This window comes from Cherax quadricarinatus, chromosome 75 (assembly GCF_038502225.1).
Source record: "Cherax quadricarinatus isolate ZL_2023a chromosome 75, ASM3850222v1, whole genome shotgun sequence".
In the NCBI taxonomy this organism is placed as follows: Eukaryota; Metazoa; Arthropoda; class Malacostraca; order Decapoda; family Parastacidae; genus Cherax; species Cherax quadricarinatus.
In genome coordinates this window covers 1,334,784-1,361,022 of record NC_091366.1, presented here as the reverse complement: position 1 = coordinate 1,361,022, position 26,239 = coordinate 1,334,784, and the positions used below count along the sequence as shown (strand labels likewise).

General features: G+C 38.5%; 1 protein-coding gene across 1 annotated transcript in view; it reads right to left on the bottom strand.

Annotated features, from left to right (window-relative positions):
• Nucleotides 1-41: 41 nt before the first annotated feature.
• Nucleotides 42-26,239, bottom strand: part of Polr1A (RNA polymerase I subunit RpI1) — a 53,153-nt gene continuing 26,955 nt past the window's right edge. Inside the window, exons 15-29 of the mRNA XM_070100873.1 lie at nucleotides 25,377-25,577; nucleotides 21,663-21,791; nucleotides 20,670-20,837; nucleotides 19,970-20,154; nucleotides 18,868-19,111; nucleotides 15,117-15,195; nucleotides 14,237-14,379; nucleotides 13,548-13,768; nucleotides 13,128-13,308; nucleotides 11,948-12,112; nucleotides 6,561-6,710; nucleotides 3,119-3,283; nucleotides 1,156-1,302; nucleotides 534-690; nucleotides 42-231 (exon numbers count right to left, since the gene is read on the bottom strand). Of these exons, the coding sequence (XP_069956974.1) occupies nucleotides 131-231; nucleotides 534-690; nucleotides 1,156-1,302; nucleotides 3,119-3,283; nucleotides 6,561-6,710; nucleotides 11,948-12,112; nucleotides 13,128-13,308; nucleotides 13,548-13,768; nucleotides 14,237-14,379; nucleotides 15,117-15,195; nucleotides 18,868-19,111; nucleotides 19,970-20,154; nucleotides 20,670-20,837; nucleotides 21,663-21,791; nucleotides 25,377-25,577 (2,436 nt within the window). The 3' untranslated portion in view covers nucleotides 42-130. The remainder of the gene's footprint in view (nucleotides 232-533; nucleotides 691-1,155; nucleotides 1,303-3,118; nucleotides 3,284-6,560; nucleotides 6,711-11,947; nucleotides 12,113-13,127; nucleotides 13,309-13,547; nucleotides 13,769-14,236; nucleotides 14,380-15,116; nucleotides 15,196-18,867; nucleotides 19,112-19,969; nucleotides 20,155-20,669; nucleotides 20,838-21,662; nucleotides 21,792-25,376; nucleotides 25,578-26,239) is intronic.

The window sequence follows — 26,239 nt, the reverse complement described above, 5'->3', positions numbered from 1 at the left end:
TAAATTGATTTCTATACTTGGGGGTAAAAGAAAAGATTGAAATATTTCAATGAATTTAACTAATGCTCACTTCATACAAAATTCTTCCAATTTAAACAGTATTGTTTCATTTTTAAAAAAAAATTCTATACTATGTGAGAATGGGCAATATATGCATAGAATTTGTACCCATCTTCACTGGCTGTCCTAGAGCAATATTTGCAGATGGAGAACTCATATGGTCTTTCTCATCTGGAGGATAAAAGAAAAATATATATTTTAATAATCTAAAAGTTGTAACTTAATGTTTATTCAGTATGGATGACATTAAAATAAAGATCTGCCTTAATACATATATATATTATAATCAAAAAGAATTACTAAGCCACAAGGGCTATACAGCTGCCTTACTACAACAGTAAAGAGAACATAATATTCACGACAGGAGAAAACTTCATTGCAATTATTCCTCGAGTTACTACGCAGTCACTGTATAGCCCTTGTGGCTTAGCGCTTCTTTTTATTATAATAATAATACTACACAGTGTACGTACCTCTTAAAATGGCATTTTTAAGGACATTTAAACAGGTTTCAAAGGACATCTTCTGAAGTGGAGAAACGCAAGAGTTCAAACCAGAGCGGGAGCAAGCTTTGTATACACCCTCACACGTGAAGTAGTCAGCAAGTAGAGACAGGTGGCGGAAATCGACCTAAAACAGAAAGGTGATTAATATTACCTTAAGAAAAAATGGGTTACAAAGACAAGGTATAAAACTGAGGCACTATGGGCTTTTCCCCAGAAAACTCCTCTATTGTTATAAATAATGTCACTCCTTAAAGAGGAGTTCCCAAATGAATAAAACATATAGTCTAGTGGAATAAATGAGACCACGTAGAAATAATCCATCTTCAGTCTACTGAAGACGGCCTCACTAATAAAAAAATCCCAGTATCTATCTTCCTTTTATTTCCTCCCTTCAAAGGAAATTCATTGATGCTGGTGAGAAGGAATAGGATCTGTGCTCCAGTTGCCTGAATACCTTCCATCCCCCCCACATGTGCTGTATAATCCTATGGTTTAGTACTGCCCCATGATTATAATAATCTTTTATTTCCTCCATGTGGGCTAATTTTTGAGTTTAGACATTACTAGTGCTAGCAGCCATAACTATTACCTTGATATCATATGCAGACTGGACAGCTCGTAGTTCCCTGATGACCGAGCGCTGAGCAGCCTCAATACCATACCTCTCTGCTACCTGATGTATGTTGTTTGTGTACAAGCGGTTCACATCTAGCATGTGCTCCCACTCACACATTTTCTGAAACAAGAACACTAATTCACCCTTTACAGTTAATAAGTGGATTAACAAAGGGTGTAAGTGAATGAGTGGTTACAGAGAGAGAGCTGTGGATATGATGCACATTTTTTAGCCAGCACAGCACAGTGGTACCTCGGGATACAAACTTAATTCGTTCGAGTGCCGATACCAAACAAGTTTGTTCCCATAAGGAATAATGTAAATTAGATTAATCCATTTCAGACCCCCAAAAATACACTTACATAACTGTTCGAGTTTTGAGCTGTTCTTATCCCTAGGTACCACTGTATTTTTAACTGGGACTTTACAACCAACCCATTAATTACAGAGGAAAGTTGTATGATATTTCATTGATACTGAGGAGAGTTGTATGACATTTCTGTTGAGTGTATTGGTTTAATATTCTGTTCTAACTCCAATAAATCATGCATAAATTTCAGCTACACAAAAACCCTTGTACTGTTACCCTACAAATATTTTCATCACATATTTTATTTTTTTTTTTTTATCATCACACTGGCTGATTCCCACCAAGGCAGGGTGGCCCGAAAAAGAAAAACTTTCACCATCATTCACTCCATCACTGTCTTGCCAGAAGGGTGCTTTACACTACAGTTTTTAAACTGCAACATTAACACCCCTCCTTCAGAGTGCAGGCACTGTACTTCCCATCTCCAGGACTCAAGTCCGGCCTGCCGGTTTCCCTGAACCCCTTCATAAATGTTACTTTGCTCACACTCCAACAGCACGTCAAGTATTAAAAACCATTTGTCTCCATTCACTCCTATCAAACACGCTCACGCATGCCTACTGGAAGTCCAAGCCCCTCGCACACAAAACCTCCTTTACCCCCTCCCTCCAACCTTTCCTAGGCCGACCCCTACCCCGCCTTCCTTCCACTACAGACTGATACACTCTTGAAGTTATTCTGATTCTCTCCACATGTCCGAACCACCTCAACAACCCTTCCTCAGCCCTCTGGACAACAGTTTTGGTAATCCCGCACCTCTTCCAAACTACGAATTCTCTGCATTATATTCACACCACACATTGCTCTCAGAAATGACATCTCCAGCCTTCTCCTCACTGCAACATTCATCACCCATATAAGAGCGTTGGTAAAACTATACTCTCATACATTCCCCTCTATACAAAGTTCAATCAAAGGGCTCCCATTATCATTTACACCTGGCACCCCAAACTTACCTACCACACCCTCTCTAAAAGTTTCTCCTACTTTAGCATTCAGGTCCCCTACCACAATTAATCTCTCACTTGGTTCAAAGGCTCCTATACATTCACTTAACATCTCCCAAAATCTCTCTCTCTCCTCTGCATTCCTCTCTTCTCCAGGTGCATACACGCTTATTATGACCCACTTCTCGCATCCAACCTTTACTTTAATCCACATAATTCTTGAATTTACACATTCATATTCTCTTTTCTCCTTCCATAACTGATCATTCAACATTACTGCTACCCCTTCCTTTGCTCTAACTCTCTCAGATACTCCAGATTTAATCCCATATACAGCCTAATATTGTCATCACCCTGACACTTATTTTCATGCTTATTAGAAAATGAATTATCATCATCATTGGAGAGGAAACTTCATAACATTTTAAGACTTCTTTAACAATGTTTATCCACAGTAGCTCATGTAGTTGATTATCATGGAATGTATGGGGCGTGGCCCAGTGGTTAACGCATTGGCCTGTGACTTTTAGGACTCACTTGCCGAGGGTTCATTCCCTGATTTATTTGTAATCGTGCGGTTGTGATTTTCTAAGTCATACTGAAAAATTCACATACTTACAAGTATATTGACACCTTCTGTCCTGAGTAATAGTTTACCATCCTTCTCGACAATGAAGACTCTTCGAATATTTGGGACAAAATGTATCAAAGCTTTCTCTGATTTCTGTCGTACAATGGAAGGTATATCGTAGTTGAGACCACTTATGGGTAGAGCAATTGTTACCTGTAATTATGCACAGTGGGGTGAGGTATAATTTCTGGATTAAATACTCTCCTTTACATATTAATTATATGACAACTTACACTACCTCTACTCATGATTAATATAAACTTTTTCATTCCAAATAAATGCCCTGCCATTGTAAAAATACTACAGTATTTATTATTATTCTCTAATTGCATTTGTTACCTTTCTTGTAACTTTTGGGTTTGGGATATGGCTGTTTGGAGTGACATCTAAACTGTCGGATCTGAGAGCCTCTGCAAAGACAGTCATTATGTGGGGATGATGGTGAAAGTTTCTTTTTTGGGTCACCCTGCATTGGTGGGAAACGGCCAACATGTTATATATGGAAAACATTATCAAGGAAGTATATAGTAGTTCCTTGATAATGTGATAAGTCACGAAAGCACTTGGAATTTAACTATTCTTTCACAGTGGTTGTTTTCTATATTTTGATATCACCTGTTTACTGTTATCTTATTGCATATATATATTTTTTTTACCATGCTGGCTGTCTCCCATCAAGTCAGGGTGACCTGAAAAAGAAACATTCACACTATTACTGTTTTGCCAAAGGTGTGCAGATACTCCATACAGCATAAATCCCCACCCCTCCTTCACATTGCAGGCACTGTACTTCTCACCTCCAGGGCTTAAGTCTGGCTAACCAGTTTCACTAAATCCCTTCACAGCTCATCACGACCCAAAAACCATTTGTCTCCAGTTGCATACTTCTTCTTCTTTCAACAAACCGGCTGTATCCCACCGAGGCGGGGTGGCCCAAAAGGAAAAACGAAAGTTTCTCCTTTTACATTTAGTAATATATACAGGACAAGGGGTTATTACTAGCCCCTTGCTCTCGGCATTTTAGTCGCCTCTTACGACACGCATGGCTTACGTAGGAAGAATTCTGTTCTACTTCCCCATGGAGAGTTGTATACTTATCCTACAATAAGTCTTCCATAATCTTTTTCTAAGAGCCCAGTTATTGCTCTATAGAAATTTTGTGCTCATTTTTCCTTGCCCCATGAATGTACAAATTTAAAGTACTGTGGTGACAATATGCAAGGATCACTACCCATGGAAAAGGAATATTACAGTAAAAAGAGCTATTAACCCTTTCAGTTTCCATTACATAGATCTGTTTTGAGCACAGCTCCCTCAGATAACCTGTGAGTGGTAAATTTTGGCATAGAAATGAAAGAATGGGTGTGTGTGCACAGCATAATAAAAAAAAATCCTGCCCCACGCAGTGCATGATGGAAAAGCAAAACTCTGACCTTCTGGTTGGTTTAAAAGAACAACTTTGAGATGTTTTATTGGATGGATTTTATGGCTTTATTGGGTAATTCTTGGCATCATTTGATAGAATGGAAGATATGCTACTGAAATAGAAATGATTTTGAATGGTTTCAGGACTGAAAGTAGCAGAAATATTCGATTTCTGCCGATTTTCCTAAGGATTGGTAAGACCCCCCTACACAATTTGAGAGTACAGTGGTCCCTCGATACTCGTAATTTTCAAAAATCATAACGTTATTTTCATCAAAACACTGGCTCGTGAATCGTCGTTTGACTCACAAATAGTCGTTCGTCTGGGACGTGTACACACAGCCCTGAGTCGCCTCACACCATTCCCAGCCAGTGTGCCATTGTTTATCAGTGAGTGAGGATGATCCCACGAGTTTATATAATACATTTCATAATATTCAATTTATTTTAGTGCTTACAACTGCTAAATAAGTCACCATGGCTCCAAAGAAACCTTCTAGTGCCAGCCCTTTTGGCAAAGAATGTGAGAAAAATACGAAGATGGTGGTGGTAGAATGGAAGCAGTTGTGGTGGTGGTATAGGGTTATAGTGATGGTGGTAACAGTTGCAATAGTGGTGGTAGAGGGTGCCTTCTTCACTGATTCAGCAATACTACTAACTCCTCCAATGTTGCTGGAGTTATATAGGGCTACAGAAAACACCAACGCCTCAGCTGCTGCTTCACCACCACTATGGACGGCTTACTCTCAGTGGCCCTTATATACCCAACCACAACACCTTGTGACATACATAATGACTTATTTTATTCATGCTAGAGTATATTCCATGTTTCTATGTTATTAGTATTGTTTATTATGTCATATTAGTTGAATTGTGATAGATAAATAAGCCGCAGAGTTGATATTAGGGTCTTATTCTCCAACAATAAACTCGCCATCCCTCCCTCACACAACCAAGTCTTCAATAAAAGTAAGTGTGATGTTAAATAAGAACTTAAGAAAGTAGAAACACTGCAACAGGCCTGTTGGCCCATACTAGGCAGGTCCTTCACATATTCAACCCACTAACAGAACAAATGCTATCCAAGTAAAAATCTCAGGTGCAAGTCCAACTCATATCCAACCCCTCTCACTCATGTATTTATCCAACCTAATTTTGAAACTACCCAAGTCATAGCTTTTAGAACATAAGAAATGAGGAACACTGCAATAGGCCTGTTGGCCCATACTAGGCAGGTCCTTCACAAATCCAACCCACTAACAGCATAACTGTTACCCAAGCAATAAGCTTTGATAAACCTATTTACTCATGTGCAAGCCCAATTCAAACCAACCCCTCTCACTCATATATTTATCCAACCTAAATTTGAAACTACCCAATGTTTCAGCTTCGATCACCCTACTAGGCAGACCGTTCCACTCATCAACTATCCCTATTACCAATGTTCATTTATATTTTATTAGTGCTTTACATTTATCTGGTATTCTTTTCTGCATGTAAATCTATATTTAAGCTAGGGAAGTGACCCCTGAAGTGACCTAGAGGCCATATGGAGGGGGATTTCCCTTCCAAACAATAACCTCTCCTCCCTGTCTTCCATTCATCAACAACAGCCTTCAATAAAGGCAACTGTCATGTTGAATGTTCATTCTTTTGTGTATGCAAATCTATCTTTAATGTAAAAAAATATTGTTGTTGATACTTCTGGGAGTCTGGAATGAATTAATTGGACTTACATTATTTCTTATGGGGAAAATTGATTCGAAAATCGTCAATTTCGACAATAGTCACACTTCTAGGAACGGATTAATTACGAAAAACGAGGGACCACTGTATATTGCTTGGATGACTGCTATCTAGCAAACCCGCCAAAATTACTGAATGTTATTATCCCACCATATTGTGGGAACACACACATAAAAAAAAAATAATAATAAAGATGAACAAAATAAATAGACATTTTAAACATACGAATAGAAAGATCTAAATTTTGAACAATACTCACTTCACACCATTCTTCTTTGTTTCTATCAAAGTCATAGTCCACAATCCAAGAGTCACATGCCTTGAGCGCTTCCTTTCGTATGACAAATTTGTCCACCGTGACACATTCCTTACGCTTCCTAGACTCTTCTACATTTGGTTTTGCCTTTAACTGTTGATGAAAAAATATAAATACAAGAATAGAAAAATTAAAGTCTAAAAGAATGTAAATTTGCACAGAGGTCTATGAAAGATGAGATGAACCATAGAACTGATGAGTGGAAAAAAAAGGTGGATGGTGCATCTGTGGAGGCAAAAAGGGGGAATGTATTGGAGTATAGTGGTACCAACACTCTTATATGGGTATGAAGCATGTATCTTAAATGTTGTGAGGAGGCTGGAGGCAGTGTTGTAATGTATGGTGTGAATATTATGTAGAGAATTCATAGTTTGAAGATTAGGAGTATTATCCAAAGAACTGAGTTCGGAAAACATTTGATTTTTTTTGCCCATTTTCCTGACCTTGGAAGTCTGGATTATAAAAACATCATCATCTTCTTCTTACAACAAACTGGCCATATTCCACCGAGGCAGGGTGGCTCAAAAAGAAAAACAAAAGTTTCTCTTTTTAAATTTAGTAATTTATACAGGAGAAGGGGTTACTAGCCCCTTGTACCCTGCATTTTAGTCGCCTCTTACAACACGCATGCCTTACGGAGGAAGAATTCTGTTCACTTCCCCATAGAGATAAGAGGAAATAAACTAGAAAGAAAATAACAGAAAACCCAGAGGGGTGTGTGTATATACAGATCCGGCAATCAGTTATTTGGTTCCTTCAGTTATTCGGCACTAATTTTGGCTAGCATAATTTAAAATTTCCAGGGTTTCCACACCAACCTGCTGGTACTGTTTGGTTTACCTGGAGAGAGTTCCGGGGGTCAATGCCCCCGCAGCCCGGTCTGTGACCAGGCCTCCTGGTGGATCAGAGCCTGATCAATCAGGCTGTTACTGCTGCCTGCACGCAAACCAACGTACGAGCCACAGCCCGGCTGGTCAGGAACCGACTTTAGGTGCTTGTCCAGTGCCAGCTTGAAGACTGCCAGGGGTCTGTTGGTAATCCCCCTTATGTATGCTGGGAGGCAGTTGAACAGTCTTGGGTCCCTGACACTTATTGTATGGTCTCTTAACGTGCTAGTGACACCCTTGCTTTTCATTTGGGGGATGTTGCATCGTCTGCCAAGTCTTTTGCTTTCGTAGTGAGTGATTTTCGTGTGCAAGTTCGGTACTAGTCCCTCTAGGATTTTCCAGGTGTATATAATCATGTATCTCTCCCGCCTGCGTTCCAGGGAATACAGGTTTAGGAACCTCAAGCGCTCCCAGTAATTGAGGTGTTTTATCTCCGTTATGCGCGCCGTGAAGGTTCTTTGTACATTTTCTAGGTCAGCAATTTCACCTGCCTTGAAAGGTGCTGTTAGTGTGCAGCAATATTCCAGCCTATATAGAACAAGTGACCTGAAGAGTGTCATCATGAGCTTGGCATCCCTAGTTTTGAAGGTTCTCATTATCCATCCTGTCATTTTTCTAGCAGATGTGATTGATACAATGTTATGGTCCTTGAAGGTGAGATCCTCCGACATGATCACTCCCAGGTCTTTGACGTTGGTGTTTCGCTCTATTTTGTGGCCAGAATTTGTTTTGTACTCTGATGAAGATTTAATTTCCTCGTGTTTACCATATCTGAGTAATTGAAATTTCTCATCATTGAACTTCATATTGTTTTCTGCAGCCCACTGAAAGATTTGGTTGATGTCCGCCTCGAGCCTTGCAGTGTCTGCAATGGAAGACACTGTCATGCAGATTCGGGTGTCATCTGCAAAGGAAGACACGGTGCTGTGGCTGACATCCTTGTCTATGTCGGATATGAGGATGAGGAACAAGATGGGAGCGAGTACTGTGCCTTGTGGAACAGAGCTTTTCACCGTAGCTGCCTCGGACTTTACTCTGTTGACGACTACTCTCTGTGTTCTGTTAGTGAGGAAATTATAGATCCATCGACCGACTTTTCCTGTTATTCCTTTAGCACGCATTTTGTGCGCTATTACGCCATGGTCACACTTGTCGAAGGCTTTTGCAAAGTCTGTATATATTACATCTGCATTCTTTTTGTCTTCTAGTGCATCTAGGACCTTGTCGTAGTGATGGTGCTACTTGCTGCATAAGTCATTCTAATTTCTTTTTCTCCATTTATTGTTATAACCTGCTTACTTTTAGCCCTAGCCATGGTTCCAATGAATAAAAGAAATGCTTTTCATTGTGTAAAGAACCTACACAGTACATTGTCCATTAAAGATAAGGTGGCTTGGAAGCCACTGTCGGTTGCTATGAGCTCAGTCTCGTGATGCAGGGAAAAATGCTTTATTGTTACACTAATATCAACACTACAGCTTATTTGCCTATCACAAATGATCTAATATGACATAATAAACAATATAAATAACCTAAAATATTGTAATAAAGTTGGTAGTATTACCGACAATATGTAAAGTAAAAGGACACAAGTGCAACTAATGTGACATTTTATTGTGGCAATGTTTCGCTCTCCAGGAGCTTTATCAGGCTTGATAAAGCTCCTGGAGAGTGTAACGTTGCCACAATAAAATGTCACATTAGTTGCACTTGTGTCCTTTTACTTAACCTAAAACATGTTAAATACTCCAGAATAAATAATATTTGCCATAACACAGAGCAGTTCAACGGAGGTATGAAAAGGATATGGTATACAAATACACCTACCATCCGACTTACGACCAGCTCGACGTACGACGACTCGATTTACGACCGTGTTTTTTATGCCAAATTTCTGGGAAATAAACAAGTGTGTTTGTTGTACACAGTGTTTATCCTAAACCTTACAGTATAAAATACAGTACTAACAGCATAAAAAGTAAAGTAAAACATGAAATACCAAAATAAAACAATAAAATAAAGTCATTACAAAAATGTTATGTTGATATTCAGAGTAAAGTTCGACTTACGACCGGTTTCTTGGAACCGAAGTCGGATGGTAGGTGTACCATTCTCCTATCCCTGTCTTGGGGGCTTATATTAGAGAAAACTGAGTGTAGCACAGGGGTAACTGTGATATACACTTGTACTGCACCATAAACCTGAAACAAAAAAGTTATTTTCTCTATATAGATTATCACACACAGCAGCATATGTGTAGAGAACCTAGGATAACCCAAAAAAGTCAAAGTGGCTTATTTCTAGTACCTGGCTTGGGTTAGCCATATATGATTTTTGGTAAATATTCGATTCTCAGCCAGGGTAGAAACATTAGACATGTTTCTTTACACATGTTGTCTATGTTTACCCATCAGTAAATGGGTACCTGGGTGTTAGTCGACTGGTGTGGGTGTTATCCTAGGACACTGACCTAATTTTCTTGAAATACTCTGCATAACAAGCGGCTTTCTATATAGCAGTATGTCACTGATGTCAGCTAGGCCTGTATACCTTGTACGTGTAGTAAATAAAGATACAGTGGACCCCTCACCTAACGAACGCATCGCATAACGTTAAATCCGCCTAGCGATACATTTTAACGCCAGAATGTGTAGACAAAAGGGATTTTGAAGAGTTTGAGGCTAACCCTGGGAATCCTATGCCAGTTGAGGAATCCACTGTGTCATTGGGGAAGTCCTTGGGGTTGGAGGATGTGGAAGGTTGGTGGAGGAGGACAATGAAGAACTAACCACTGATGAGCTGCTAGATCATCTTCAACAGCAAGAGGCCACACATGAGGAAACTGCTTTGGAGGAGGGGATAGAGAAATTGAGGAAGCTGCCTACTTCAAAGATTAAGGAAATGTGTGCAATGTGGCTTAAAGTGCAAACCTTTTTTGATGAAAATCACCCTTGCACAGCTATTGCAAGCCGTGCTGGTGACTATTACACTGACAATGTTGTGAAACACTTTTGGAATGTCATAAAGGAACGGGAGGTACAGGCCTCTATGGACAGATATGTTGTGCGACAGAGGTCCAGTGACTCTCAAGCTGGTCCTAGTGGCATTAAAAGAAGAAGGGAAGTAACCCCGGAAAAGGACTTGCCACCTCAAGTCCTAATGGAAGGGGATTCCCCTTCTAAACATTAACACCATCCACAGTCTTCCCTCCTCCCATCCCATCAATCATCACCAGATCTTCAATAAAGGTAAGTGTCATGTAACTGTGCATGTCTTCTTCAGTTTGTGTGTATTAAAATTAATATTTCATGTGGTAAAAATTTTTTTTGTTCATACTTTGGGGTGTCAGGAACGGATTAATTTGATTTCCATTATTTCTTATGGGGAAAATTAATTCGCCTAATGTTGAGCTCTCAGGAACGGATTAATAGCGTTAGGCGAGGGTCCACTGTATTATTATATTATTATTTTCTCAGTTGTTTGTTGGGTTATCTTACTGAAACTTGGGCAATGTATGATGGAAAGATACTTCTTAACGTACACCAAAAATGAAAGAAATTAGACCATAAATAGCGGAGTTCACTTCTCAGCCATTAGCGGGTGCTAAGCGGTATATTTTTGTATGGTTTTTATGGTTATATTCTCATTTTTTCGGTCTCGTTTGATAGAATGAAAGATATATTACAGAAATAGATATGATTTTAATTGTTTTCATGATGAAAAGTACCTTGAAACTGAGCTCAAAGTAGCGGAAATGTTCGATTTTTGCCGATGTTCAATGAACTTTGTTTAAGTCAAGTTGGTTAATTTTATTAAGTGTATCCTAACCTAACTGCTCTGTAATCTGGCAAACTCAGTAATCCGGCACACTACAGGTCCCAATGATGCCGGATTTGTGATGGAGGACCTGTATATGCTTGTACATGTATGTGTAGTGTGACCTAAGTGTAAGTACAAGTAGCAAGACGTACCTGAAATCTTGCATGTTTATGAGACAGAAAAAAAGACACCAGCAATCCTACCATCATGTAAAACAATTACAACATCATATTATAGTAAATACAATATAATAGGAGGCAAAATATTTACTGAGATTTTACAAGATTAATCCTTTATATTTTAATTAAATCTCCATGGGGAATTGGAGAAGAATCTTTACTTTGTAAGCCATGCGTGTTGTAAGCTGCGACTAAAATGCTGGGAGCAAGGGGCTAGTAACCCCTTCTGTATACAGGTGCTCCTTGATGTACGATGGGGTGTTCCTCTTAAGTTGAGGAACATCTGCACAATCATTAAGTCAAGGAGCACTTGCACATTAACAAATGTAAAAGAAGTGTTTCTTCTTCTTTGGGTCACCCTGCCTGGGTAGACGGTTGCTGTATTTAAAAAAAATTAAGAAAACTTCATCAGTATAAAAAAAAATCTTAAATCTACTTTACTCACATCTTCCTCATCTGATTTGGTTTCTTCCCCGAGACCTTCATCCTCCGACACAGTTTCCTTCTCACTTTCGTCCTTGTCTGATGATTCTGCCTCGTTCTCATCTTCTGAATAATCTTGTTCCTCTGACTTTCTTTTCCTTGATGCTGCTGTTGCATCAGCATCTTCCTATGGATTGAATAATGTAAGAATCAATTTAAAAATGGTACAGAAGCCTACAAACATCTAAATACATGTACAGTAAAACGTAATAGATTCACGTGTCTCAAGACTGACATCTGGTTGCATTCACTTATTTAGCAATCTCACTGAAAAGCACAGATTATATTCTACAACTATTCCCCTTAAAACATGGTGCATTCTGTCTATATACTTCACACTGCTCATCAGGTACTATAAAATATTGGTGGGCATTTGTAGACCCAAGAGATAGCCATGGTGGTGGTGAAATCACCATAAGTAGTGTACAAGGGTCATATCAGTCCTTATACACAACATTCCTAACACTGTAGATAAATAGTTCAGAGAACCAACAAGCTGATGATTGCATTATTCCTAACGTCAATCTTAAATATTGATTTAGTCTCAGTTAATGCTTCCCTTTCATGGTATATTGTTAAATACTCTAATCTTCATAACACTTGTGAATTGACTTGATGGTGGCTTTCTCCTTACTAACCTCACTTCAGCTGTTTGTTACCTCTTACTTATATACTTTTACCTTTAATGAGTTCCCGTCTACTCCCAAAGCCTGGCCTGATCAACCAGGCTATTACTGCTGGTCTACATATTCATCATAGCCTAGTGAAGATAATTGTCTGGTTTCCTCTTGAAGACTTCTACACTTGTCTCAGCAGTGTTTCTGACATCTTCTGGAGACATGGACAGTGATACACAAATCCACACACATGGGAGAATGAAACTTATGACACATGTCAGTCCAACGTGAACCATCAACTAGCCACCATGACTAGTTAATGGTCAATATGAATCATCAGCTAGCCACCAAAACTAGTTAATGGTCAACATGGACCATCAACTAGCCACCATGACTAGCTAATGGTCAACATGGACCATCACCTAGCCACCATGACTAGTTAAGGTCTGTGTTTGGGTTATTAGTGTGTAGAGCTCCTGGAGCTACCACTGCGAATAACATTAACAGAAATGTAATAAATATTACCTCGCCAACCTCCTCCACGTCATTGTCGTCGTCGTCCTCAGCATTCACTTTACCAAATGTGCCATCAATTTTCTCCCTGTATCTTTCAGTGTCCTCGGCAGTGTTTAGTCCATCATCATCATCGTTATCTTCAGTGTTTCCTTTTTCCTTACTTTTTCTTTCTGTAGTATCAGCTGAAGAACTGTAAGCAACAGGAAAAACTAAAGAACTACAAGACTAATGATGTATATCTTCACATGTACGCCTAGTATCTCAAGCTACAAGAATAATGTAATTAGACACATTCCAATTTTTATTCCTTTGCATAGTATACAATGTGTGATTTACATGTTGTAAAAATAATGTTAAGTACAAAGAAAGCCACTAATATGTCCCAGCATTTCAGTCAGTCAACTACCTGGCAAGTCAATGAAAACTTACCACATCTTTCGGCCCATGGAACATGATTTCTGGATTTCTTTCAATAAAACCTTTGGGATAAAATAGTGCTCAACGTAATTTAACACTTGTGAAGGGTTGACAGCATAAATGTGCTTGTATTCACGATGTGGAAGGAATGTAAATTTGATATTGATTCGGCGATGATTATGACCTCTTCTGTTCTTCTCAGGCTCGGATCTCACATCCAATCTAAGCATTACCTAAAAACAAGTATATTCCATGAGATATTTACATTAAAGTAATATAAATAAATAATTTAGTACAAGAGACACATTTTTTATATAACTAAAGCAGCAATCAGAAACATGGACCTGGCCACAGGGGCACTGACCCCCAAACACCCTCTAGGTATAACAATGACACATTCAAGTTAAAAAAAGACTCAAAAACCCTACCTTCACCACTATTTTATTTTTTTTAATAATGTAATGGCCATTTCCCACTGAGGCAGGGTGACCCAAAAAAAAGAAACACTTTCATCATCACTTACTCCATCACTGTCTTGCCAGAGGCGTGCTGACACTACTATTCAAATAATTCCAACATATCTATTATTTTTTAAATGTTTGAGCCACTGGTACACTGGCATTAAAATTTCTCCTGAGCACTGCTAAGAAAATCATTAGGCCTGAGATCCAAGAATTAGAGTGTATAACACAGCAACTCACCGCTGAGAGGGATACTTCAGAGAGTCTAATACGAAGACTCTCAGCTTGCGATCTAGTAATGTGTGGATGAAATGCCACCTCCATGATGGGAGTCGATATTTTTTTGTTGGCTGTTTTTAAAATTTCAACCATACGAGGTACACCTGAATGACAAGAGAAAAAAAGCATCATTTAAATTCTGTCAATCACTGCAGTACAGTATATCAATACTTTACACAAAAATTCACACCAAACCCCTTTCTTGTGTTAACTGTGGTGAAGCACACCCCTCGTTTTCTTGTAACTGTTCTGTTTTCTTTTGGAAAAGTGAGATCTGATGTATGAAAAGGAAAGAGTTTGTCATATAATTAAGCTGTGACTCAACCACACCAACATGGAAAATACCATACTGCTCCTACTGCAGTGTTTTCCTGTAACCTCAACACAGTGATTACTACTACCACACTTACTTCAGCATTTTCTTGTAACCTCAACACAATCATTACCACTATTGCAGTTACTCCAGTGTTTTCCTGTAATCTCAGCACACAATGATTACCACTACCACAGTTACTCCCATTTCCAAACCTTAAAATGTTCTCATCTCTGATGTTTCTACCACTTCATCAGCAATTACCTCTATTATTTCCCACACTACCGTAGTCTCCAGCTATTCCTCGACCACTTGCTCCACAACCCCATTAGTCAAGGATATGAGTCAACCTCTACATAAGCTCAGGGAAGATAACAGTTTATTACATTTTGATACCTTATTACTATTGATAAGTCACCTATCGTGAGGTGCTATCAAAACAAGGGAACATAAGAGCCAAACAGATCTGCCAGCTTAGTTAACTGTACTTATTAGATTTCTTGTATTGAAAAAAAGCTGTTTACTAACCAAGTGTAACGTTAAGTTCATCTTTGCCAGCAAAATGGAAAGTGTTGAGTGTCATCTGAGTCAATGGTTCACCAATAGCCTGTAAAGAGGAATAAAATGCAATGTTTAGATTAAACAGGGAAAGTGATAATGTGAATGATGGTGACCGTTTCTTTTTTGGGTTACCCTGTCTCAGTGAGAAACGACCAGCGAGTTAAAAATAAAACAAAGTAAATAGACACAACCTTGACTGTATCTGTTCAGTTAATAGTTGATTTTTAACACACTGGCAGTCTCCACTAAGACAGGTGATATGAAAAAAGAAGAAACACTTTCACAGTCTTTCATATTTTTTTATTTAGTAATAATTGAAAATACATATACTTCCAGCAAGCGTGTGTGAGCGTGTTAGATAGGAGTAAATGGAGACAAATGGTATTTGGGGCCTGACGATCTGTTGGAGTGTGAGCAGGGTAATATTTAGTGAAGGGATTCAGGGAAACCGGTTATCGTTATATAGCCGGACTTGAGTTCTGGAAATGGGAGGTACAATGCCTGCACTCTAAAGGAGGAGTTCGGGATATTGGCAGTTTGGAGGGATATGTTGTGTATCTTTATATGTATATGCTTCTAAACTGTTGTGTTCTGAGCACCTCTGCAAAAACAGTGATTATGTGTGAGTGAGGTGAAAGTGTTGAATGATGATGAAAGTATTTTCTTTTTGGGGATTTTCTTTCTTTTCTGGGTCACCCTGCCTTAGTGGGAGATGGCCGACTTGTTAAAAATAAATAAATAAATAAATAAATAAATATATATATATATATATATATATATATATATATGTATGTATATATATATATATATGTATATATCTTTCAACACACCGGCCGTATCCCACCGAGGCGGGGTGGCCCAAAAGGAAAAACGAAAGTTTCTCCTTTTACATTTAGTAATATATACAGGAGAAGAGGTTACTAGCCCCTTGCTCCCGGCATTTTAGTCGCCTCTTACAACACGCATGGCTTACGGAGGAAGAATTCTGTTCCACTTCCCCATGGAGATAAGAGGAAATAAACAAGAATAAGAACTAGAAAGAAAATAAAAGAAAACCCAGAGGGGTGTGTATATATGTGCTTGTACATGTATGTGTAGTGTGACCTAAGTGTAAGTAGAAGTAGCAAGACGTACCTGAAATCTTGCATGTTCATGAGACAGAAAAAAGGACACCAGCAATCCTACCATCATGTAAAACAATTACAGGCTTTCGTTTTACACTCACTTGGCAGGACGGTAGTACCTCCCTGGGCGGTTGCTGTCTACCAACCTACTACCTACCTACTACTATATATATATATATATATACATACATACATACATACATACATACAGACGGACCCTGGTTATACAGCACCTTCTTTGCACTGTTACACACTTTTGTTGGCTTTCAACTGAGCCACTGTTCCACTCACCGGTGTTAGTCACTGATGGGTGGAATATAATGAACAATGGCTTAATCTGAAGCCAATGATAGTGTGGAATAGTAAAAAAGAAGGTGCTGTACAACCGGGCCCTCCTGTATATAAATTAAATTCCAGCCAAATTCACCAGTGATAAGAGTCTGCATAGTGCTAGCACAGAGGATACTGGAAGATATGTGATCATCTGTCAAGAAGAATTCAATACAATTCTAACAGGTAGAAAGATGCCAAGATGGCACTTCCATGGCATAAGAAAAGAGATGTGACAATGTTGATGACCATGAATGGACATTAAATGAAGCAAACTAGAAAGGCTGACTGGCAAACAGATGAACCTATTATTAAACTACTTGTACTTGTTGACTGTAATACTAGTAAGTGTTTGGTAGACAAATCAGACAAGCAAATTAGGTTTGTAGACTGTGTCAGAATGAGCTACAAGTGGTATATAAAATTGTTTTTCCATCTGTTGGATGCTGAGTGCTAAATCCAGGTGAAAGACAGGATGGAAGTTTAAATTGACTGATTTATCTATCATGAGACAGATAACCCTAGGTAGTAGGTTGGTAGACAGCAACTGCCCAGGGAGGTACTACCGTCCTGCCAAGCGAGTGTAAAACGAAAGCCTGTAATTGTTTTACATGATGGTAGGATTGCTGGTGTCCTTTTTTCTGTCTCATGAACATGCAAGATTTCAGGTACGTCTTGCTACTTCTACTTACATTTCGGTCACACTACACATACATGTACAAGCGTATATATACATACCCCTCTGGGTTTTCTTCTATTTTCTTTCTAGTTCTTGTTCTTAGTTTATTTTCTCTTATTTCCATGGGGAAGTGGAACAGAATTCTTCCTCCGTAAGCCATGCGTGTTGTAAGAGGCGACTAAAATGCCAGGAGCAAGGGGCTAGTAACCTCTTCTCCTGTATATATTACTAAATTTGAAAGGAGAAACTTTCGTTTTTCTTTTTGGGCCACCCCACCTCGGTGGGATACGGCCGGTGTGTTGAAAGAAAGAAAGAAGAAGAGACAGATAACAGAAAAATACCAGGTGAAAGCTCAGCCAACATGTCACCACCATGGCAATGAAAGCTATTCATTTTGGCTGAAGCCTGATGTACACTTCCCTGATACTATTTCTGCTGCAAAGGATGGGAAGGAGGCACAAAAATGATGCTGTCTATGTCAGAACATGCAGAAAGCCATGGAAGCAAACAGACACATGATATATCTATAAGTTGTGTGGTATTCCATTGTTTTGAGGAATATAGTAACTCGAAAACACAGTGACATTTATACACATGAATACTCGAGTCACTTAACTTCCACCTGCCCCAGTGGTTGGATTACTTTTTGGTTTAGCACAAGGAAGGGAAGATTTTTTACACACTGCCCATCTCCCACCAAGGCACGGTTACTAGCCCCTTGCTCCCGGTATTTTAGTCACCTCTTAAGACATGCATGGCTCACAGAGGAAAGGTTCTTCTACAAGGGTAAAGATTACTGTGGGCATATTTACTAAGAAATGGCTGCTTATGACCAATAATATATGGTAGACATTCTGAAACATCAAGGAGCATTAGAGATGTGAACCTGAGCCTCCTGTGAGGGTGATATTTCTGATACTAGACTCACCCCAGACAAGAAATGAACTCACGAAATCATAATAACATGATTGCAAACAAGCCACAAAACAGGTGGGGTTCGAATCCCACTGGCCTGTGAATTTTAGGATTCGTTTGCAATGGGTTCAAACCACACTTTTTCTATGGTTTACACTGTTAAAAGCTTTCCTGGTCAAGGAAATACTTTAGTAGCCAACTTCAGACTTACATGTAACTCTAAACTGAGTCACACGAGTGCTAAGTATGAGTCTAGGTGCCAGCAGAGGCCTTCTACAATCCTATTTTATGAAGAAAAGCAGCTTACATGCACATCTTGCTTGGAGTGCATTTGGTAGCAGGTGCACATCTCATGAAGGAAGGAGGATACTTTAATCCCATATCACAACTTCTTGAGATCTAATTGTGTAGATCTAAGACAAGGTTAGGTTAGGTAAGATTTGTCAGGAAACAGGACAAGTGTTTCCTGGCATTGGTTTTAGTCATATGATGACTTGCCGCTGGAGCTTCTGGTCATCCAAAAAGGCTTACCCCTACATCCCTTTAAAAATTATGGATATGATTATAAGTTTTTGTTTGAAGACAAGTTTTTGCTATGTACTGCACATGAAATACTGGCCCAATGAGTAAAGCAAACTATGAGAGGTATTAAATACAAATATATGCTGACCTGAGCACACAGAGCTCCTACAGCTTCTCCTGGGTCCACCTTGGAATTAAGAGCCTTCATATGTACTGTGGTTGCCACCTCTTCCCACGTTAACTTCTGCTGCTGAGTGGGCTGCCTGGAGTACATCTCTTCATAGTAGCGCTCAATGAGATCATCTACAGCTTCAGAGACTACACCAAGGTTCGACGCACCACTAAACACGGAGTTGACTGGGTCTGGACGCTTCGAAGAATCCTTCATGAATCTGAAGTTGAATCAAAATGAATACGTAATAAGGACAATGCCTACACTTTAAAGGAGGGGTTTGGGATATTGGCTGTTTGGAGTGACATCTAAACTGTCATATCTGGGCACCTTTGCAAAGACAGTGATTATGCGTGAATGATGGTGAAAGTGTTTCTTTATTTTTGGGGAAATCCTGCCTCGGTGGGGGATGGCAGAAGTGTCAAAATAAAGTTTGTAGACATCACAATTTAAATGATTCTTTTTAAGGTGGGCAAAATTGGAAATTTAGAGTGTACAAAGAACCTTCACTGCATAAGATGAGTCAAGCACCTAAATTACTGGGAATCTTTTAAGTTCTTTACCTGTATTCTTTGGAATGAAGGCATGAAAGACACACAATTTATATCTATAAAATCTGCTGAACTGCAACATTCTCACCAATCTTTGAGACTGCATGCACTGTACTTTCACACCACAAGTCTGGCAATCCAGTTGCTACTGTATATACAGGTTACTGATGCTTATGTTAAAGATAATATAAGCACTATCTGAAACAGGTGCCAGACTTTAATCGATATGTAGGCCTCTGCAGCCCCAGCTGGGCCTTCAGAATAGAAAAACTCCCAAAGCCAGTCACAAAAATTTTACAGGTACTGAAGGAAAACTTAATGAAAACATAAAGAACTGGACTAACAGAGAGAGATAAACTGACAAAAACAGTTACTATACTTTTTTACTTATAGTAAAGCACTAAACCCATAACAATCATGCAGTACTGAGGAATATGAGGTAATCTAGTTCAATCCAAGGAGAAGGAGGGTACAACCAATTCCTTGGGTTAAGTCTTTCATCAGTCTTGAAAAACATGAAGACTAACTTTTTCTTCTCCTCTAGTGTCATGTTGTGCCACATATCTTGAAGTTCTTTGGAGGAGTTTGCCCGCCCAGTTCTTTCACTGTAGCCAGCGCTCTCAACAGTGTCTTTCATCTTCTTGCTGAACTTGAGGAAGGCGCTGCGACGAACATTTTCAGTGTTGCTGTTCTTCTTATGCCATTTCTTCATCTTGAAATTTAAGGTATTAAAAATTTTTGATAATGTCAGCTTCTTCTATAAAAGCACTTACTGACAAATTAATAATAATTTATGAGCTACAGGTACCAGAGAAAGACAAGAAAAATATGCTTAAAAGAGTTGCAGATAATGCAAACTGAAGGTTGTGAAGCAAGTACAGACATGCCTGGCTAATACAGATTAGGTTCCTGAGAACACAATCATTTATTGAGTGAGTAATAGCACTAAACCTAAGAAAAATGATGCTACAGTCAGATGATGTGTATATCACTGCCACAAACCATCTTAGAGCAAGGCAAGTGCCAATAATAAACATAAACGTTAGAGCGAAATGCTCTAACGCAAACCGCCTTAAAATGAAGTATGCCTGTACTGTAGGAACTCTTCATACAGCTAGATCTCAATTAGTGCAAATAATAAATTCAGTGGAGAGATCTCATTTGAAATGGCACTATTCAGATTTGTACTAATCGAGTCCTGGCTGTCCCCTATACGTGATGCCATACCTTCCTTGTGTATGCATCAACCAAATCCTTCTCTCCCACAGATCTGGCCAGGGAGAGAGCTTGGCTGTTAAGGAGAAGACTGTGGTTCTTCACCACCACATCCAAAGTCTCGGGATTTTTTAAAAATGGAACTTTGGTTACGTCTAATCCATCCTCACCATAATCAAACTGAAAAAAAAATTGCTTACATAAATAAACAACAAATTAATGCTGAATTTATCATTAATCATTCTCTCTCTCCAAACTTTATGCTATGTTCTATATTGATCTAATCATCAATGTATGGAGAAAGTTCAGTACTTTAACTACAGCTAAGATTCCCACATACAAAGGCTGCTTCGTAGACAATTTGAATACAATATTCCTATACCATTAAAAATATTTTCTGTCGATTCAAAGGGAGAATATCAAGCTACTAATGTAATGTTTCAACCAAATTCTGCAGTGAATACCAAATACCTCATGCAGGATAGGGGGCAACAAGAAGTGGGGCCAGGAGCTAAGACTCAACTCCTGCAGCCATATATGGGTGAGTACACATCATGATTCAATAACAACAATGTACTTCCAGACTCACAACGTTAAACTTCCAGCAGTGGCAACTCTAATTCTGTATCACATTCATTATCTTTTAAATATCCATATTTGTGACTGGTCTGTACAAACTGCTATTGTATTGTGCCTAAATGTGTTACCAATCAAGGTTCTGTAAAATGCATTATTGTATTTTTTATTTTTTCAAGAAGAAATCTAATGAAATTGAACAAACTAGATTTCCTAAATTTGACTAAGACTAGAATGTGAGTCATGCAAAAATAGGTACAGTATAAATACATTTTGACCATATTGGGTCAATATTTTGACCATCTTGTATAAATATTTTGACTATACTGGATAACTTTAATAAAGACTTGAGGAGCCTAAGAGTGGAAAAATTTAAGATGGAAATCTTTAATTAAAAAAATGTCCATGAGCAAAACTGGATGTAAATACCTGAAGAACAAGACCATCACTGTTACGAACAGTCATGTCATATTTGACATGAATGCCCTCGAGATGCTTGATGAGACAGCGCTGCAGATAGCCGCTGTCTGCAGTCTTGACAGCAGTGTGTTGCAAGCTCTGTTGAAGGATGCAATGCACAGTATTAGAAGGCATTAGCATATATAAAAAAAATTCGATGAACTGGCCATGTTGCATCAAGTTTGTCTTTTTAAATTTAGTAATTAATACAGAAGGGGTTACTAGCCCCTTGCTACCAGGATTTTAGTTGCCCTTACAACATGAATAGCTTACGGGGAAAGAAAAATAAAAATTTATTAACAAATGTTTTTAATACTTGATGTGCTGTTGGAGTAAGAGCAAGGTAACATTTATGAAGGGATTGAGGGAAACCAGCAGGCCGGACTTAAGTGCTGGAGATGGGAAGTACAGTGTCTGCGCTCTGAAGGAGGAGTGTTAATGTTGCAGTTTTATAACTGTAGTGTAGGGATGCCTCTGGCAAGACAGTGATGAGGTGAATGATGATGAAAGTTTTTCTTTTTCGGGCCACCCTGCCTTGGTGGGAATCGGCCGATGTGTAATTAGAAACTGAAAAAGTGTTATGCAAACACCATCAACATGAATATTTAATAAAACACCAGCCATTGTTCACCAAGGTAGGCTAACCCCCAAAAAATAAAATTTAATTCATGTAAATTAGTGGGGGGTTACAGTCCTAGAGTTTACGGAGTGTGGAAATTAGAAGGTGTGGAGTTAATAAAAGTATTAGTCAGAGGGCAGAAGAGGGGTTGTTGAGGTGGTTTGGTCATTTAGAGAGAATGGATCAAAGTAGAATGACATGGAAAGCATATAAATCTATAGGGGAAGGAAGGCGGGGTAGGGGTCGTCCTCGAAAGGGTTGGAGAGAGGGGGTAAAGGAGGTTTTGTGGGCAAGGGGCTTGGACTTCCAGCAAGCGTGCGTGAGCGTGTTAGATAGGAGTGAATGGAGACGAATGGTACTTGGGACCTGACGATCTGTTGGAGTGTGAGCAGGGTAATATTTAGTGAAGGGATTCAGGGAAACCGGTTATTTTCATATAGTCGGACTTGAGTCCTGGAAATGGGAAGTACAATGCCTGCACTTTAAAGGAGGGGTTTGGGATATTGGCAGTTTGGAGGGATATGTTGTGTATCTTCATATGTGTATGCTTCTAGACTGTTGTATTCTGAGCACCTCTGCAAAAACAGTGATAATGTGCGAGTGTGGTGAAAGTGTTGAATGATGATGAAAGTATTTTCTTTTTGGGGATTTTCTTTCTTTTTTGGGTCACCCTGCCTCGGTGGGAGACGGCCGACTTGTTGAAAAAAAAAAAAATTACAAATATTAAAAATTCTGTGTGGGGTAAATAGCTTAGAAAACTGACAAAATTGAAGAATGAGACACTTGTGTATCATATGGGAATCTTTACTGAGGGAACGCTTCTTCAGCCACTGGCTGGCAAAACATTTCTCAATCAAGATTGCCAAACGTTGCAGAAGTCTCTCATCCATAACAAATTATCCTTGAGGTTAAGGATTATTTTGTGCTTCAGAGTTCAAATCTCTTATCATCTCACTGTAATATAGTTAACATTGACATTTACAAGGAATAATGACCTGAATAAAAAACATTTGAGGGAAGAAAAGGCATGGAACCAAAAAATGTGTGATAATTGAAGCTAGAATCTACACACAGTTGCCCATCATTAAAAAGCTAGATAATCAAAATCCACATATAAGGTACCAACAAATTTATATGGACAAATGTATATTAACCCTTAAACTGTCCAAACGTAGATCTACGTTTTTTCAACAATTGAATGTAAAAAAAGTAGATCATCTTTTATTTATTTACATTTGAAAATGTGTAAAAAAACTTTGATCTACGTTTTTTTTTTTATATTTGAAAATACGTAAAAAAACATACATCTACTTTTGGAGCCCTACGCATGTGAACGTAGATCTGCTTGGACAGTTTAAGGGTTAAAGTGTCAGTACAGTACAGCAGAACCCCTGTATCCACAGATTCAGTTTCTACAATTTCAGTTATCCATGGTTTACTGTGACCCAAAAATAACCCTTAACTTTGTTTAATAACGGCCCCAAAGCACAAAAGTAGTGACGGCAGTTCTTTAAAGCCGAAGAGAAGCCATGAAGTGCTTCCCATCAGTAAAAAAAAGTGCTAATTCTCAACTTATTTTGTGTAATTCATCAATTAAACTTTATCATAGGTATGTATATAAGTACTGTATACAAAAAATGGTATATATAGGATTCGCTACTATCCGCAGTTTCGGGTAACCATGGTAGGTTGTGGAACACATCCCCTGTGACTACGGGGGTAACCCTATATATTTCCTTAACTTACACTGAGAGTAAAAAACATTCTTGGATCTTATTTTAAATTTTTTAAATATTTTTGTATCAAAATATACACAAATAAATGTTCAAGAAACTTCAATAGCAAAAACATGCAGAACAAAAAAGCCGCAATACAGCGACTGGAACAATACAGCCTCTCCTCAGTTAGTGATGTACTCGTTTACCGATGCTTTGGACTTAAGACGGGCTCTCTGACCAGTATTTATACCTAAATAATGTATATTAAGAGCTCATTTCCTCTGTTCTGTTTATTTCAATGTACAGTACAGTGGACCCCCGCATAACGATTACCTCCGAATGTGACCAATTATGTAAGTGTATTTATGTAAGTGCGTTTGTACGTGTATGTTTGGGGGTCTGAAATGGACTAATCTACTTCACAATATTTCTTATGGGAACAAATTCGGTCAGTACTGGCACCTGAACATACTTCTGGAGTGAAAAAATATCGTTAACCGGGGATCCACTGTACACTACTGTATAAACATTTAAAAATATACCAGAAATGTTATAAATGGTGCAAAGGTGACATTAAAACAATATTAAAGATGGTTGACACAAACCCACTACCATTACAGTGTGCTCCTCACTTAGCGACGGAACTCCGTTCTTAAGTGAGGAGAGGCTGTACATAAATAACCGACACGTAAGAGAAGGAAACTCAAGACAACATTCTGGTTCAACTTGGACTATTCTGCTTGAAATGCACTACATGCTAGTGGCTTTTGTGCCTCACAATATTTTATTATACGTAAACTACATCACCTGTATACTGCAGAAAAGAAATAATTTTTTTATTATTATGATTAATGGTTGAAGCCGGATTGAAATATCATCGTAAGTTTCTTCTATGTGAAAGGTGTGTAAGCACACACATTTTCGAGCATAAATAGATTTCTCACTCAGCGGATAGGTCCTGTCCCACTGATTGTTGATAAATACAGGTACAGTGGACCCTCGAATTTAGTAGTACCATTTCTGTATGCAAAACTATTTTTATTATCTATAAAATATATTTTTTGTTAATATTTCCCATAGGAAATAATGTAAATCCAATTAAACCATTCCAGACACCCTAAAACATTAACAGAAAATACATTTTATAGATAATAAAAATAGTTTTGCACACAGAAATGGCACTACTAAATTCGAGGGTGTACACTATAAACTGAAAAACTGTTAGTATTGGAAGAAATATAAGTGTAATACAAATTAAGTGGAATACAATTACAGAAATAACAAATCTTAATAAAAAAATCTGAACCAGCTACTGTTAAGCAAATGTTCAACCACAGCTGAACTTACGTCACGCCCCACAATGCACAGGAAAAAATACGACTGGGGATTAATGCCAGTCATGAAGCGGTTTGAGATGTAGCCGCCTGCAACTGGGTTAGGGTCGTATGGTTTAAAAGATGGCAAAGACCTGCCAGTGATGCTCAGAGGCATCCTCTTTCCGTCAATAGCCACAGAACCAAATAAAGATGCTATCTGGTTCATATTCACCTGTAAAGTAAAAGTAAATACAGAAGTATAAATGAAACCACACTGATAAGTGAGACACATTGATAAGTGCGACACACTGATAAGTGAGACACATTGATAAGTGAGACACACTGATAAGTGAGACACATTGATAAGTGAGACACGCTGATAAGTGAGACACATTGCTAAGTGAGACACATGCAGCTGTTGCACATGTCATATTTATCAACTTTGTTTGTATTTTATACCATTTTTCAACATAAGGCACACTGTTCATTACAATTTAATACAAGAATCACTGTCTATTTTATGATAATAATTGATAATTCATGAAGGAGAAAGGTGGAGACATGTTGCAGTTTCTGAACTGTAATACAGGCACTCCTCTGGCAAGACAGTGTTGGAGTGAGTGATGATGTAAGTGTTTCTTCTTTTTCAGGTCACTCTGCCTTGGTGGGAATCGGCCGATGTGTTAAAAAGAAAAAAAAAATGATGCCACAGATAATGTTAGAAAAACTAGAGGTCAAAGGTGTAGGGAAGGTCAGAGTAACCTTGTGCTTTGTAAATAAATGGCAGATGTAAATTCACAATAATCTTTAGTATGGCTCTTCATGAGAATGACAGGAGTACATAAAGATTGGTTTTTAACAAAGTAGCTGTGTCCCACTAAGGAAGGGTGGCCC